This window comes from Xiphias gladius, chromosome 6, assembly GCF_016859285.1.
Source record: "Xiphias gladius isolate SHS-SW01 ecotype Sanya breed wild chromosome 6, ASM1685928v1, whole genome shotgun sequence".
NCBI classification, from domain to species: Eukaryota; Metazoa; Chordata; class Actinopteri; order Istiophoriformes; family Xiphiidae; genus Xiphias; species Xiphias gladius.
This window is the reverse complement of record NC_053405.1, coordinates 8,455,978-8,471,417: the sequence shown is the minus strand read 5'-3', so window position 1 is coordinate 8,471,417 and position 15,440 is coordinate 8,455,978. Positions and strand designations below refer to the sequence as shown.

General features: G+C 38.1%; 1 protein-coding gene across 1 annotated transcript in view; it reads left to right on the top strand.

The window, feature by feature from the left end:
- The window catches only part of jak1 (Janus kinase 1), a 36,487-nt gene that overhangs the window by 5,246 nt on the left and 15,801 nt on the right, over positions 1-15,440 (top strand). Inside the window, exons 2-9 of the mRNA XM_040129756.1 lie at positions 3,784-3,995; positions 6,013-6,136; positions 10,247-10,400; positions 11,065-11,222; positions 12,311-12,579; positions 13,413-13,528; positions 14,143-14,322; positions 14,964-15,121. Of these exons, the coding sequence (XP_039985690.1) occupies positions 3,791-3,995; positions 6,013-6,136; positions 10,247-10,400; positions 11,065-11,222; positions 12,311-12,579; positions 13,413-13,528; positions 14,143-14,322; positions 14,964-15,121 (1,364 nt within the window). The 5' untranslated portion in view covers positions 3,784-3,790. The remainder of the gene's footprint in view (positions 1-3,783; positions 3,996-6,012; positions 6,137-10,246; positions 10,401-11,064; positions 11,223-12,310; positions 12,580-13,412; positions 13,529-14,142; positions 14,323-14,963; positions 15,122-15,440) is intronic.

Here is a 15,440-nt window from a genome sequence, read left to right as displayed (position 1 = left end):
TGTATAAGCAAGTGGAGTTAGCTGTCTATCACTAGTTACACTTCAAGCTGCTGCAAGGTCTCGTTTTTGTTAGGCAGAAATAATAGTGCCAGTCATTTTACCTTCTTCAAAGAAAAAAAAGGTGTGCGAACAAACCAGAGCAATGTTACCGAGGGGGAGAGGAGAGAGCTGACACCATCTTTTTCAGCTGGTCTTTTGATAAACATGGTGTAAAGATTGCAAAACTGTAGCTCTAGAAGAACTGGCGTTAGATCAGTCCGATCAGTCTCCACCAGTGTCAACCATGTCTTTTGTTAAAGATAGCTTTATTAATACACCACACCAAATCTATAAAAGATATGTTTATGTTTAAATATAATAAAAATAACTATTTAACATCTAAAAGAGACATTGAGAAATATGCTGAATTTAGGTAGAAAGGGGAAGAATAAAGGAAATTGACACACTGATTAACTCACTCCAGTAAAAGGCAGACAGATGACTCACTGAAAACCCCTTCTCGAGAAATTCAGCTGTAATAAATGAGATTGATGACAAATTATGAATGCTAGAAGGTAGTGAACTTGACAGGATGACTGCTTTGCTTACCCATTTTTATGTTTTTTATTGGAATTGAACAAAGAAAGTCTGTCTCTCACTGTACTGTTATTTAGGCCACAGTGCGCAGGATGGCTCTCTCTCTCTCTCTCTCTCTTTCACAGTTTTTCTCCTCTTTTTACGTTTGCGTATACATGCTTGTGTGTGTCTATGCAACGGTTATCGGTGTTTGGTTTTAGGTATGCTGGTATACTTTGTCAGTGAAGTCATCAGGACATTGCTTTGTTACACCCCACTGTTTTAAAGGAAGAATCCAACTCCATGGTTTTTTTCCTTAGGTTAGTGTTGTGTTTTATAGGCTCCTCACTGAACAGTGACATACAGTAGATAAAGAGTTGTGGCACTGAAAGCCTATGTGAGTGTGTATAATTGTAATCACTGATAGTCACTTGTAGTTGTTCGTTCAACAGAACAGCATTTCAACTAATGTCAAGCTGCAACTAACTGCTAATATGTAATATTCTGCAAATTGTTTTCCCAATTAATCTTTTAATTATTTGCCTGTGCAATGTTAGAAAGTTGTGAGAAAAGGTCTGGCTAATTTCCCAAAGTCCAAGGTCAAGATTTCAAATGTCTAATTTTATCCGACCAGCAGTTCAAAACCCAAAGCCCGTTAGTTTAGTATCATATGACAAAGTTTCAGAGTTGAGAAGCTGGAACAAATGACTGAAACAATAAATCAATTATCAGAAGGAGTTGCAGAATAATTCTGTCGATCAACTAATGGATTAATCCACTTATTGTTTCAGTTTTAAACTAATGCAGTTGTCTACACTGTTTGCGTGCTGGCTTGGGTTCACATGCATTTCTACAACGTCAGGTGTCTTTTCAGGGTTAAAGTTAATTTTTTGACCCGCAAATGAGCTTAACTACATATTTGTGTATTTAGCTGTAAGTACTGTCAACACACCATTGCGTACAAAGCAGCACTGTTGGTGAAGAGATCCTATCTAGATACTGATGAAGGACTCACAGCTGTTGTTGTGCTGCTTTTGACATGCACAGCTGGTGTAGGCATCGTATTAGACTCATCCAGTAGTGAGCACCCCCTGCACAGCAATAACCTGTCTTCTGTATTGATGTTATTTGCTCACTTGAGAGGCTGACATCATTTCACTTCCATTACGTGAGTAATGGGACATCATTGTAAGCTGTGGGCTCTGCACTGTATTAATATGAGTCAGCAGGTTGACACACATTGAATTCAGTGTCTTTGCTGTTGTTTGCCTGAGCTGAACACATAATCAATTCTTTCGCCTTACTGTAACACACACAAGCACCCTGAACACATTTAATAACTGCAGAGAGGTCACCCATTACCTCAGGAAGTATCAATTATAAACCGAGGGTGGGACGGGCTAACATGAGTACACTCGTATCAAAATAATATCATAATAAACACTTCAGATAAATGTCCTATCAATGAAATAGGAGATGGCTATATAATACTTCATGACTCTCTATCTATTACCCAAGTATGTGGTCACCATTTTTCTTCTGTGTTCTCTAAATTAATACCTGACTCTTCCTACACTGATAATTCCAATAATGTTTCCTCTTGGCACAGTACCTTTTCCTATACAAAAAATAACAGAAGTTCTAAATGCCATCAACCAACTAAATTTGAGCAGTGGTGCTGGATGACGGGATTGAATCCAGATATATGAAATTAGATTCTCATATTCTCATTTAAACACTTGCTAACTAGTTTTACATGCCGTTATCTAACTGTAGGTTACCCCTGGGACTATTCATGGATTACTCCACTTTACAAAGATGGAATTCTTTACATTCTCTGGCATTCTTGATCCACATAATTATAGACCTATATCAATAATCTATTCTACTGTACCAGTATTTGAAAAATGAATCTTTAATCAGTTACCAGTATTTTAAGATTAATAATATCCTATCATCATTTCAATCCGGATTTACACCTAATCATTCAACATCTACTGCTCTCTTAAAACTTAGTAACAATGTGTTTTCAGCATCTGATACTGGTAATCTTACAGGGGCTATTTTCATTGATCTGAAAATTTAGTCATTTATACTTCTAAACCTGATTTACTGCAAATCCAAATTACCCTTCAGTCGTATTTCAGTGCCCTACAAAACTAGCTCTTATCTAATAAATTACTGCTCAATAAAACTAAATCTTACAATATGGTCTTGGTAAAAGACATATCTTTAAAAATAACGCGAATAACTTCATAATAATGTGTAATGATGGTACTTATCCTGCATAGAGTTGATCAAACTAAATACTTAGGTCTATGGCTTGACTCTGAACTAACATTCAAACCTAAAATTGATGACGTTCTCCACAAAAATTTATTTTGGAACCGGTGTGTTATTTCGATTTCAAAACTGTTTTACACTTAGTGTCCGAAAGAAACTTGCCTCACAACTTATGTTACCATTTTTTGAATATGCCGATGTTGTTTATCGAAATGCATTCAATACACTGTGCTCAGTACACATAGTCCACTCAATACAAGAAGACGCATTCATTGGCTGCAATTCATTTTTAAATGTGTACATTTCAATTATCCTCATAATCTACAACAGTTGGCTGTACCATATTCCCCAGTATCTTTAATTGAGGCATTCTACACAATACTTCTTCTCCATTCCTACATTTAGAAAAGCAATTGGAAAGAGCATTTATGTTTAAGGCTCCTTCAGACTTGAATAACTCAGCTTCTAACATACTACACTTGACATCATTTCACATGTTTAAAAATGGTTTGTCCTTTTACATTGTGATAAAATGTACATGTTTCAGACGATGTTATACCTACAGTATATACAATATACAATACATTGTATTTTCAGTATTCTATATTCTGCATTATATTATTGCTGGGCAAGCATTTCTTCACGTCCTCTCTCTGGCCATCTAGCAGTAGTGTTCACCAATATACTCATATTTTTGATGTTTGTGTGTTGATTGTCTTAGTTGTAAGGTGTCTGTTGAACTGTTGATTGTTGTTTTGTTTTTGTCTTTCCCATTACTTTAATGTCTTTGTTAAATGTTGTTTAATGTCAGAGTTATCCTCTAAATTGGACGACACAATATGAAAACTAAAAGGCTACTGCATATGGAAATTGTGACCTTAAAGTAAAAATTTAATGTAACAATCCCCCTTCCCCCATTTCTGTTTTTACACTTCATGTATCCAGTGTCTGAATGCCAACTCTGTGGGTGATGGAGTTGAGCAGGCAACTCTGTGGGAAGATGAGGAGGTCTAGCAAGAGGGCCCAGCTCTCCTCTTCTCCTACTTCCACTTGGGGCCTGGAGATCCACTTTTACACACCGGACGTGCACCAGCTAGAGTACTTCAAAGGATGCTACACTGTCGAGGATCTCTGTGTGGATGCTGCCAAGAAATGCTGTGAGTGACTAGCATGTTTACTAACAAACAAGCGGTATCAAGAATTTCCTGTTTTGGTTTTTGATTTAGTCTCTGTTTGTTGCCAGTATTGAAGGGTATGTTTTAGATTTTACTGTGATTATAGTATGTGACAATTAGGTGTCCAATGAATTCGTGCAGCCATATTCATAGAAACACGACTTTAAATCAAACCTATTATTAATAACCAGTAGTAATGGTTTACTGTTATGCCCAGTGGTCTCTAACATGGACACACTCCAATACACCATTCGAAGATGCCGCCTTCAAGGTCCTGGCTTTTGTTAAGTAGTGATGGTTACAGGAAATCTTTTCATAAAACAAAAAACAAAACAAAAAATAAATAAATAAACACAATAAAGATACTTACAGCAAATACAGAGAGAGAGAGACATATGAACACAAGTAAAAGGGTAGCCCGGGTACAGAGAAAGTAAAAGACAGGCTCTAATGCAAGAACTCTAAAATGCAAAAATGCAGTTTTAGATCTGACTAAAACCAAAGATCAATCAACCTGATATCAACACATGCAATACTGAGATACAGAATGCCTGATGATAAAACCCCAATAAAACCTCAGATGGCATTGGGATTACAAGGTGTTCTTTAAAGATTTTACAAGGTAACCAATGTGTATATGTAAGAATGTTTGAAACATGCAGTTAAATTGCAGGAATTTTGATATTTTTTTATTTGATATTAATCAAAAATAGTTATTCTTCTATAGTATATTGTAGTATACTATAGTACTAGTATAACTAGTAGTATAATTAGTATAGCAAACCTAACAAATAGGCTAACTATTGTATTCTATAGTTAGCCTATTTATCAGGTTTGTGTCCTCGGACAAGCCTCCCTGACAGGTAATGAGGTATCATTTGAATCTCCTGTTCGTTAACACATGGGCTAAATCGTTAATGTCTTTAACAAATAATTTTTAAACCCCTGAGGCCAGAAAATTAAGTGGCTCTGGTCTTGCTTTTTTCTCTGTTATTAGCTCTATGAAATGTGGAAATGCAGCGTTAACTGCTCAGTGAGGGATACGTGTTAGAGTATTGAACTACACTGTCGCAGAGAAGAAATGCTCCCTGTCTGTTACTGTTATCTCAAATTCAGATGAACTTTTATTACTGCCTCACCTTTTAAAGCTACAATTTGCAAGATGGACATCATGGCTGAATTGGTATCAGTAGCTTGCTTGCCTGTGAGTTGGCCATAGAGATGTCTTTCAGCAGTTAATACTAACTTGAAGCCTCATTGCGAGGCCAGTAGTAAACCAGAAGTGCATTCATGTATTGATTGACAGCTGTGAGCACCGACCCCTTACTCTGGCTTTCTCTGTTTGGTTAGAAGGGCAAGGTTCACTCAAAATCTTTAGAGGAGCATATGTGTGCATTGCTGCTAGGCTGTGCAATCAGTCTGGGTCACAGAAGCCTTTGACAGTGCCTCTCCACATTAAAATATTTTTTTGAGCATATTTCAACTAAAAAGTATTAGAATAAATTACATAGTTTAGGTTTAAGTGCTACCATTCAGTTGTCAACATGTGAAATATGATGGACGTCATGGCTTTTAGAGAATCGATGACTCCCCTTAATAATATTATCATAGTACAAAACACTTAAAACCATAGTTCAAAGGCCACCAATGATTTGCTGTAAAACTAGACTAAGTGCCACTTTAAGGGCTCTTACAGGAAGTGCACCCCTCCCTCTACTGGTTAGCTGGCTCCGGTTAGCTGGGCTAAGATGAAAATCATTTCAGGCATTTGAAGGCCTATGATAAGTCTGTGACTTATGAGGGTAAAAACATACAGCTTTAACAAGCAAGATTGGTATGTTGGAGCATGTACAACTTTTTATTAATCTTTTTTTATAAGCAGATTGTTTGCCATTGCTCCTAAATCCTCTATTTAGACAGGGGCTACAAATCACCAGTCCCGATGTAACAATTGGTCTGAATATTGATCTCTTTTCCTGTTTTCTACTCCCTTTCTCAGCAATCTCTCCCTTGTGCCATAACCTATTTGGCCTGTACGACGAGACAACTGGCACATGGTACCCCCCCAACTACGAGTTCAAGATCACAGATGAAACCAGTATCAAGTTGCACTATCGCATGAGGTAAGAATGGCATCACATCAAAGGCTGACTACATTGGAGTTGGCCATTTGTATCCATAATATCACCCTTTAAATTACAAAAAAGTGATTTTTTTTCCTGATTGAACCACTGCAAATGTGAAGTGTAGTCTAGAGGAAATATTATTTGAAAAAGTAATGGGACAAGGGTCCAGAGTAAGAGCAATTTGAAGACCCGTATTGGATGCCCACTTCAGGAAAGAGCAGCTTTGTCTGGACTAGTGATACTGGGGCCCCTTCCTGGAACCTGGCCTTCCTGGGCTTGGAGCATAGACCGTTATGCTTTGTCCTGTCCTTGCAGCCCGGTCAAGCCCCTAAACCCAACCCACAAGAGTAGGTGTTAGGCTCTGTGCACTGCCAGCTGGGCAGCAGGCTAAGGCAGGAACCTTGGCATGCTGACACTTGGCTATGTCAAATGGCTCTTTGGAGCTAGAATGTCTCCTGTCTGATGGGGATGCAGCATGGGGTAGAGCTATGTGCCATAGCGAACCATGTGCCATGTGCTGTGGACAGCCGTCAGCCTTAAGGCCACCCCTGAAGTAGATATTGTTGACCTCATTTTTTCATAACGCACAGGCTATGGACTCAAACTCCTGGATAGGTGCAGGACTGTTTCCTTGTCTGGAGTTTTCCAGGGTTTGAGGACCCATAGAGCTGTATAAACATACTTAAAAGCGGCTTGGTGAGTGCTGATGTGTTAGACCTTTCCCCAAAGAAGAAGAGTGCCATTTAATCATGATTGTGTGTTGCAAAGAGGAAGGCTTTTTCTGTTATTTTTACCTATGTGCTGAACAGCAGTTCAGAGTATCTGGCCCCCCTTAGATTCTCAGTGGGTTTGTGGAGATGGTGCTTTCTAGGGACAACATAGTTCTGCCAAGGGACCTAAATGGTCATTGAACTAGGAAGGGAGTGTGTAGGAGAAACAGTCTGCCGGATATGCAAGTTGCTTCCTGCTGCTTCCGAAGCTTGCTGTCATTTTGTGATTGTTGGAAACCTGGCACATGAGTTCAACAAGAGGATTTATGTGCCACCGTTACTGATGTTGCAGTTTTTGTCAGGGGAGCTGATCCTGAAGCAAGACTTTTGATTTACCAGTTGATCTACATTCCAAACTGCATATGTCGTTAACGAGCTTGGGATAGTGACCAATGGATGAGATTTGAGTTTCAAGTGGCTAAAATGTGTTTGCTGAAGTGCTGTTCCTTCGTGTTGAAAGGATACAATTTGGAACAAGATGCTTCCTGTAGGCCTTCATTTGGAGGTGTTAAGGGGTGTATCCAAATTGGAGGCGACTGTGGGGCTGACTGTGAATACAGTGGAGGTATTACTTATCCCAGCAGGCCTGGTAATGCCACAGAACTCTCCAGAAGAGGCTGAAAGACATGTCGTGGTGGATGCCACGACTACCTTGTTTATCCTGCTGCCATCATGACATGTGCCATGACAAATGATGGAAAATGAACTGACTATGGGAAATGTTGGATATATTTTTGTCTAGAAAGTGTTTGTTAGTCTCTGCAGATAGATAAATGTGTTGCAAGCAGAATCAATTACACCATAACACCTTCCAAATGTTGTTAACCATTCAAACTTTAATTTTATCAATAGTTCACCTTCAGTTGTATGCACCTGCCTACTTAGTCAATTTTATTTAATGCATGCACATCTGCCTGGTTTTGTAACCAGAAATAATCTAATTGAGAAAAAACAGATTATTTTTTAGATGTCTGTGACAGGGTTGTAAATATTACATAAGGGCGAGAGAGGCTTGTTAGATCTTGATTCTCGCTTTGGCTTAATAAGAGGAAAGATGAAGGAAAACAGCCAAAAATATCTTAAATAATCTGTAGAATTCAACTAACAATGGAGGTTAACAGTACTTCAGAGAGAGTTGTTTTAAACCATCAATCCAGTCATTTTCTGCCAGTCATCAGAAGTCGGGTCGCAGTGGCAGCAGGTTGAGCAAGGCAGTCCAGATGTCCCTCTCCGTCCGGTACAACGTCCACTTTACTGCTGATGGCGAACCGATCTGCCTGTCAATCTTCAGTTCCATCCTTCCCTCACTCATGAACAAGACCCCAAGATACTTAAATTCCCTCACATGAGGCAGAAACTCCATCCCAACCTGCAGGGAGCAGTCAGTCATTTTCAGGCAAAGAGCCATGACCTCAGACTTTGAGGTGCTGAAACTCATCCCAACCGTGTCACAAAACGGATGCAAACCGTCCTGGTCCATGCTGAATGTCATGGTCTGTTGTTTTAAACCTTTGGTCATTAACCAATACAACTTAGAATGGGAATAGCAGGCAATTAGAATAGAAATAGAAAGCAGTGAGTCTTACAACCTTTACAAGTGCTGCCAAGACTAGAGTGTTACTTGACCCAATTATAAGAGGCTAAGTTTCTCATTTTACCTAAGTTTTGAGGCTAAAAGCAGGTTTTATAAGAGTTGTGACAAGTCTGAAGGGAAAGTTCTTATGAGGCAGACCAGCACTACAAGTTAGGTAGCATTTCATGCAAAGAGACAAAAAAAACACATTACTGTGGTTTCAATTGCACTTCCTCTTTCTCTGTGCTCTGTTTTGACAATAGCTAGTGGAGAAAAAAGCAAATGTGCACAAAGTCTTAACTGTGGTGTGTGTTGTGCGTGTATTTGTGTGTTCGTGTGTATGTGTTTTTTGCTGCAGCCTGTTTTGCGTACTGTAGTGCAGTCTTCCAAACAAGCGGGGTATTGTGGTAAAGTTTTGATATACACACAATCTTTAGCATAAACAAATGTTCAACACAAACACACAGAGGAATTAAATTGCAGCAGGATGGATTTCCATCAGGTCAAAAAAAAAAAAATAACACTAGGAGTCTACATCATCTTGGAGCCATGATTGTTTGTACACAATTTTCTACCAATCCAAATGTTGTCATTGGATAAGTGAAATATCCTCTAGGGATCACGAATGTCTATACAAAATGTTGTGGCAATTAATCATAAAGGTGTTGAAATTACATCAGTCTAGACGTAAGCGGAGGGCTGACTGACAGAAAGACCGATATTACCATCCGTAGAGCCATGCTACTAATGTGGCTTAAGAAGAAAAGAAGGGGCAGCAAGATAGCTCCTTACATGTAATGTTGTTGCACCCGAAAGGCTCTGACTTCTGGTCAGGTGGGGTCTTTCTGTGTGCAGTTAGCATGTTTTTCCTGCGTCCTATGGGGTTCCTGCCACAATCCTAAAGACAAGACGTGCAGTTTATGAAAGGCTCCCCATTTAAAGATGGCCCTGACTCAAGTCAGATTCCAGGCAAGTTCAGCTTAAATTTCATCACTACCCTCCTGGGAGAGGTCGGCTCTCACTATTCCTGAGTGACATTGTCTTAAGGAGTCCCACCTGTATCAAAAGGTGTCATATTTTCATGATCTCTTGCTGAACATTTCTCTCTGGCCAGTAAAATTTCCAATTTTTATCTGCTGCTATTTTCCATTTTTGTCCTCTTTTGTGTACTTTTTTTTTTTTTTGCATGTTTTTAAAATGTTCTCCTGATTTGGATTACCATTTTCCAGTTGCACTACCCATTTTCTGCAGTTGGTCTGAGAATGGTGTAGACGGACGTCTGTGGTGCTGTATAGACAAAGATCATATGTTTCCTCTGAAAAACGCTGGCTAGCTGAAAAATTGCCTCATTTCAGAGAAAACAGGAAAGTAGGTTAAAGACTAAAAGGAAAGTTAGATATTGCCCAGATGTTGCACTGGAAGTATAACTGGCTGTGTTATCTTTGCATGAAAAGTTAAAATGGAGATGACAAAATAAGGATTACTGGACATTAACTTTCAGGCACATTTTTCAGTCCTTTAATCACATTCATACAATACAAGAGGCAATAAAGCACTTCCTCGTGCAGGCATCTCTTTCATCAAAGGCTAAAATCCAGCCAATTGTGACTCAAGGCCTACCGTGTTATTTATAACTTCCTATCAGGGAGTACTTTCAAAACTTAGACTTGTTAGATTTAAATCAGTGAATTTAAGAATAAAAACTTTTAGCATGCACACCCTGTATTAATTCTGTTAACCTGTCTTCTGTTTCTTTCCTGGCAGGTTTTATTTCAGAAATTGGCATGGAACCACTGAAGGAGAGTCTCCAGTTTGGAGGCACTGCATCAATAAACTCAGAGGAGGACTTAGCCCACAGAAAACGCCGGAGGGAACACCCCTACTGGATGCTGCATCTCTCGACTACCTGTTTGCCCAGGTGTGTCCTTGATTGAGGTTTAGATGATTTACTCAGAAAAAGTCTTCAGTTATAATCAGTTACTAATGACTTTCTTCATATTGTCATCGGAGTGTTTTGAAACATTGCTCTCACATTGTCGTCCGTATTAAGAATATATTTTGGCAGACCTCCATCAAAAACTTTTTTTTTTTTTTTTTTACATTTGTGTATTTATTATTTCTTCCTTCTACATACCTTTTGAAAGTACATTCTGTTTAAAAGCTACAACCATCAACTCAGCTCTCAGTTGAGTTTCAAAACATCAACAGCTGGGAGGAAATGTAACAAAATCAGGAAGTACATTTAAGGTTAGCGATAGACATTATACCTGTCAGTTTATTTTGGAGCCACCGTTGTCAATTAAATTGTTTAAGTTTGTTACACTATAAAAAAAAACACAAATAACAACTTAATTGAAATGTCAGTAGTCCAAAATATAAGCTATACATCTGAATATCCTGTGAATGGTTCTTGATTCCATCTTGACAGTATTTGTGTGCCACATTAAGTGCCAAATCATACAGGATATCTTACAATCTCCGATTTCAAAAGGAGTTCTTTTTAGGTGTGCATGTTCATATGTGTTTTTATGTTTCTCTATGTTTGCTTTCCTTTTACATATAAATAAATGTTTATTGCTCAGGGCCAGCATGACTTTCAGAAGGGTGTAGTTCCACTGAGGATGTCCCAGTCAGAGGCAGAGCAGCATGAGATAGAAAATGAGTGTCTGGGCATGGCTGTGCTTGCCATCACTCACTATGCCATGAACATGCCCCTGCCCATTGCTTCCCATGAAATCAGGTAATACACACACACACACACACACACACACACACACACACACAAATACAACATAGGGTGTCGTTTAATTATTGACTTTCTAATCATGTCTGGCTGGTGCGTCTTCAACAGACTTATGTGCCAAGATCTTATGAACAAGATCTTAAAATTACACCCACATTCAAGAGAGATAGTGACATGAGCCTTACAATACCACATTGTGAAAATTATTTGAAATACGCTTGTTCGCTCCAGTTGTCCCTTTTTGAAAGGCAGATAAGTGCTCAGCCCACAAGCACATGTTGTCCCCAAAAAAGGCATTTGCACATTCACAGGGGGTGGAACAAACATTATCTCGAATTCCACCCAATGGTTTTATTCACATGCTGGGGAATATAGATTGTTGTTTAATTAGGAACATTCTCAGAATTCCTATCAGAGAATCAAAGGCAAAAATAGTGTTTATGGTCATGCTAAATTCTCAAAAGTTAACTGACTAAATTTGTTAACAAGCGAGGTGGCATTGAGCTGACTATCTCCAATGGTGTTATTTTTGGCCCAATTCCAGTAACTGCTCTCTATATTCTTTGTGTGTGTGTGTATATATATGTATGTATATATATATGTATGTATGTATGTATGTATGTATGTATGTATGTATATATATATATATATATATATATATATATATATATATATATATATATATATATATATATATATATATATATAGAGAGAGAGAGAGAGAGATATAGAGATATCTATAGATATATCTATATATATATATATATATATATATGTATATATATCTATATCTATCTATATATATATATGTATATATATCTATATAGATATCTATATATCTATATAGATATCTATCTCTATATATCTATATATATATATATAGACTTTCTCATGTCCTTCACTTCCTAATCCACCACACATTTAAAGCTTGGAGAATCAATAGCTACTAATTGATTATTACTCATGAATCTATAGTTTCTGAGAAGACACATTATTTTTCTATACCTTACATAAAGCACAGGAAGTAAATACTGCAAGAAGTTGTTCATGAATTTCTATCTATCTTTCTATTGTAATCCCACCAGCTACAAGTGTTTTATCCCAGAGTCGCTGAACCGCAACATTAAGCAGCGCAACATTCTGACACGCATCCGCATCAACAATGTCTTCAAGAAATTCCTCAGTGAATTCAACCGCCGCACAGTCAAGGACAGCAACATCTCGCTGTACGACCTCAAAATTAAGTACTTGGCCACACTGGAGGGCCTGACAACTGGCCTGGGCAGCGAGCTGCTTGAGCCCATCTCGCTCAGTGTCACACAGGAAGGAGAGCTCTGCAATGGAGGTTACCAGGGTAAGATTTCAGTAAGATGATGAGGCAGTGCCCAAGATTTAAAGTTCTCAGCCACTGTGCCAGGTTTGTTGCATACAACAGCTCAGTGTGGGGGATTTTGTTTTAGATATAATTTTACTAGAATTACAGGAGATTATTGATGACTACACTATTTTAACTATTTTAACAAGACAGTCCCTTTGGGAGTCCTCAATTAACAATTGGGGGCCAACTTTCATCGCAAGCCAAGAGATGGAGGTTGATAAAATGATCATTATTAATATTATTATTAAAATTGTTAGGCATGATGTGACAAAATGTAGTTGTTACTCTACCACAAAACTGAGATAATAATTTGTTTTTGTAGTCCCATTGCAACAAACTTTATTGGATCATAGTGGTAATGTAATAGTGGTTAGCTTGGTATGTGTATGTGCAGAGTACCTATACCCCATAGGTACTCTGCACATACACAATTGCCCACAGTTCTAAAAAAGAAAAATATTTGAACTTTGTTGACACACCAAATATATAAAAAACATTGTATCAAGTTGTTCAGATAGTGAAAACCAAAAGTGAAAGAAACAAGATGTTTAAATGTCACATTGACCCACTTACGACAGAGTAGACCAAACCCTGCCGGATCGTAACCTGGCTGTGAAGTTTTCAAGCACTTATACAGAACTGGATGGTTTAAGTTACCTATTTTGGGTCAGAATTTTCTTTCAGTGTAAACATACAGCAGCCATAGCCAATAAGACATTTCCCAGGCTTCCAAACAACTACTGTCTGTAACTATAGGGTTAAAATTTCTTTTCTCTATCTTTTTATCTATGTTTGATTGTTCTGTCCAGCGTTCTACAGCCAGAGCCAAGGTTTGAGCAAGAGTCAGAACACGGAGACAAGCCACAACATGCAGGTTCTGGTTACTGGTACCACTGGCATTTCCTGGAGGAAGAAGCCTGCTACAGTGAGTGAGACAGTGTTTGAATAATACCTCTGGGACCTCTAGTTAACTGGCAGACAAATCTCTTACCCTATAATATTCTATTGATATCACGATTTGTCAATCAACAGAGAAATAATCCTCAACTATTTTGATAATACATTAATCATTTCAGCCATATTTAAACAAAAATGGTGAAAAACTGAAACACATTCTCAGTTTCCAGCCTCTGAAATGTATATCTGTAATATCTTTGGCTTTTGGTCAGAAACAAACTCAGTCAAGATGTCACTTTTTGGCTCTGGAAAGAGATGGTATTTTTTTCACCATTTTTTGTCATTTCATAGACCAAACAATCAGTTAACCTTATCGATTATTTCTTTTAATTTTAGACGGTTAAGTCTAAGTCTGTGTGAATTATTTTGTTATAGCTGTTTATTGTCTGCATTTTGCTATATATGTCGGGATTTCCACTTGACTTGACTACTTAAACATAGAACTCCAAATTATGTAGGACAAACCTTGTGAAGGTCATTGCAGTATTTTCAGATGACAGTAGTTGACACTATTTGAAACATTCATGGTTTATTTTCTTGTATAACTTTTGTGTATATGTGCTATGTTCATCTTTAAAATAGATGTCTGTGATCAAAGAAAAGGGAAAGGCAAGGAAAAACAAGCTGGATGGAAAACAGAAAAATGACAGAAAGAAAGAGGCAAACGAAGGCTGGGTTGTCTTCTGTGACTTCCATGAGATCACACACACTGTCATCAAAGAGGCAACAGTCACCATCTATAGACAGGACAACAAGAGGATGGTGAGAAAGACATGCAAACAAATCAAAGTGCACTGTGTTTCATGTGAGATCAACTTCTGTACTGTCAACTACACCTGAATTTGATTTTTAAAATTTTCTTAGCTGTGACTTTGTATGTCTATTTTGAACAGTAAATTGTCATTTCCAACATGGTGGCGTAATTGAATCAATTGCCAATTTCTTCATTTATTCATAATAAACACCGGAAAATGTTTTGGTATTTAAATAATACCAAAAAATAATAGTTTGAAAAGGACTTGTTGTACAAAATTCCTGTGGTTTTGTTGTTGCAATGGCCTCAAACCTACTTAACACTTAAATAATCACAATGGTATTTACTCTGTCACTTATTTTAGCAACCTGTACTACTGCCTGTACTACTGGTTTTCCAAGAGTGACCAATGGGAACATGTCTTTGGATTTATGACATGTTGAAAAAAAGGTGCCTCTCACTACATGTCATTAGCCATGGCTAATGTTGATATCATGCTTCATCTGAAGATGGATTTTAGATTTGTGATACATCACCGCTCTTTCTGATAGGCCTCTGGGTACTGTGGCTTTATAATAGCTGCTACTCTAATCACATCATGTCTCCCTCTGTCTCTTGATCTCTCTTTCCCTGTTTTTTCTCTTTTCAGGAGATGCAAATGGCTTCTCGGGTTGAGGCTCTGTCCTTTGCAGCCCTTGTGGATGGGTACTTCAGGCTGACAGTGGATGCCCACCACTACCTGTGCAAGGAGGTGGCCCCTGCTTCAGTGGTGCACAACATCAACAATGGCTGCCACGGACCCATTTGGTATGTACTGGCGGCTTTATTGGTGGAATGTGTGTGTGTGTGTGTGTGTGTGTGTGAGCATGTCCCTGTTTAATCACAAAAACACTATGGTGCTGGACACAGTCTTTTCAGACTCATCGATCATAAACCATCTGTTACTGACCTTAATTTGTATTTGCTTTTACCTTAACTGGCTTCTAGCTCCGCCCGCAAAGAGATCACACACTGCTTTTTAAAATCAGGCTAAATGAAGGTTTTTTGATAAAAGGTATTGTCAACCTGCAGTTTTTTTTTTTTTTTTTTTTTTAAGATTACTGTCCAATATAGCAATTCAAGGTTT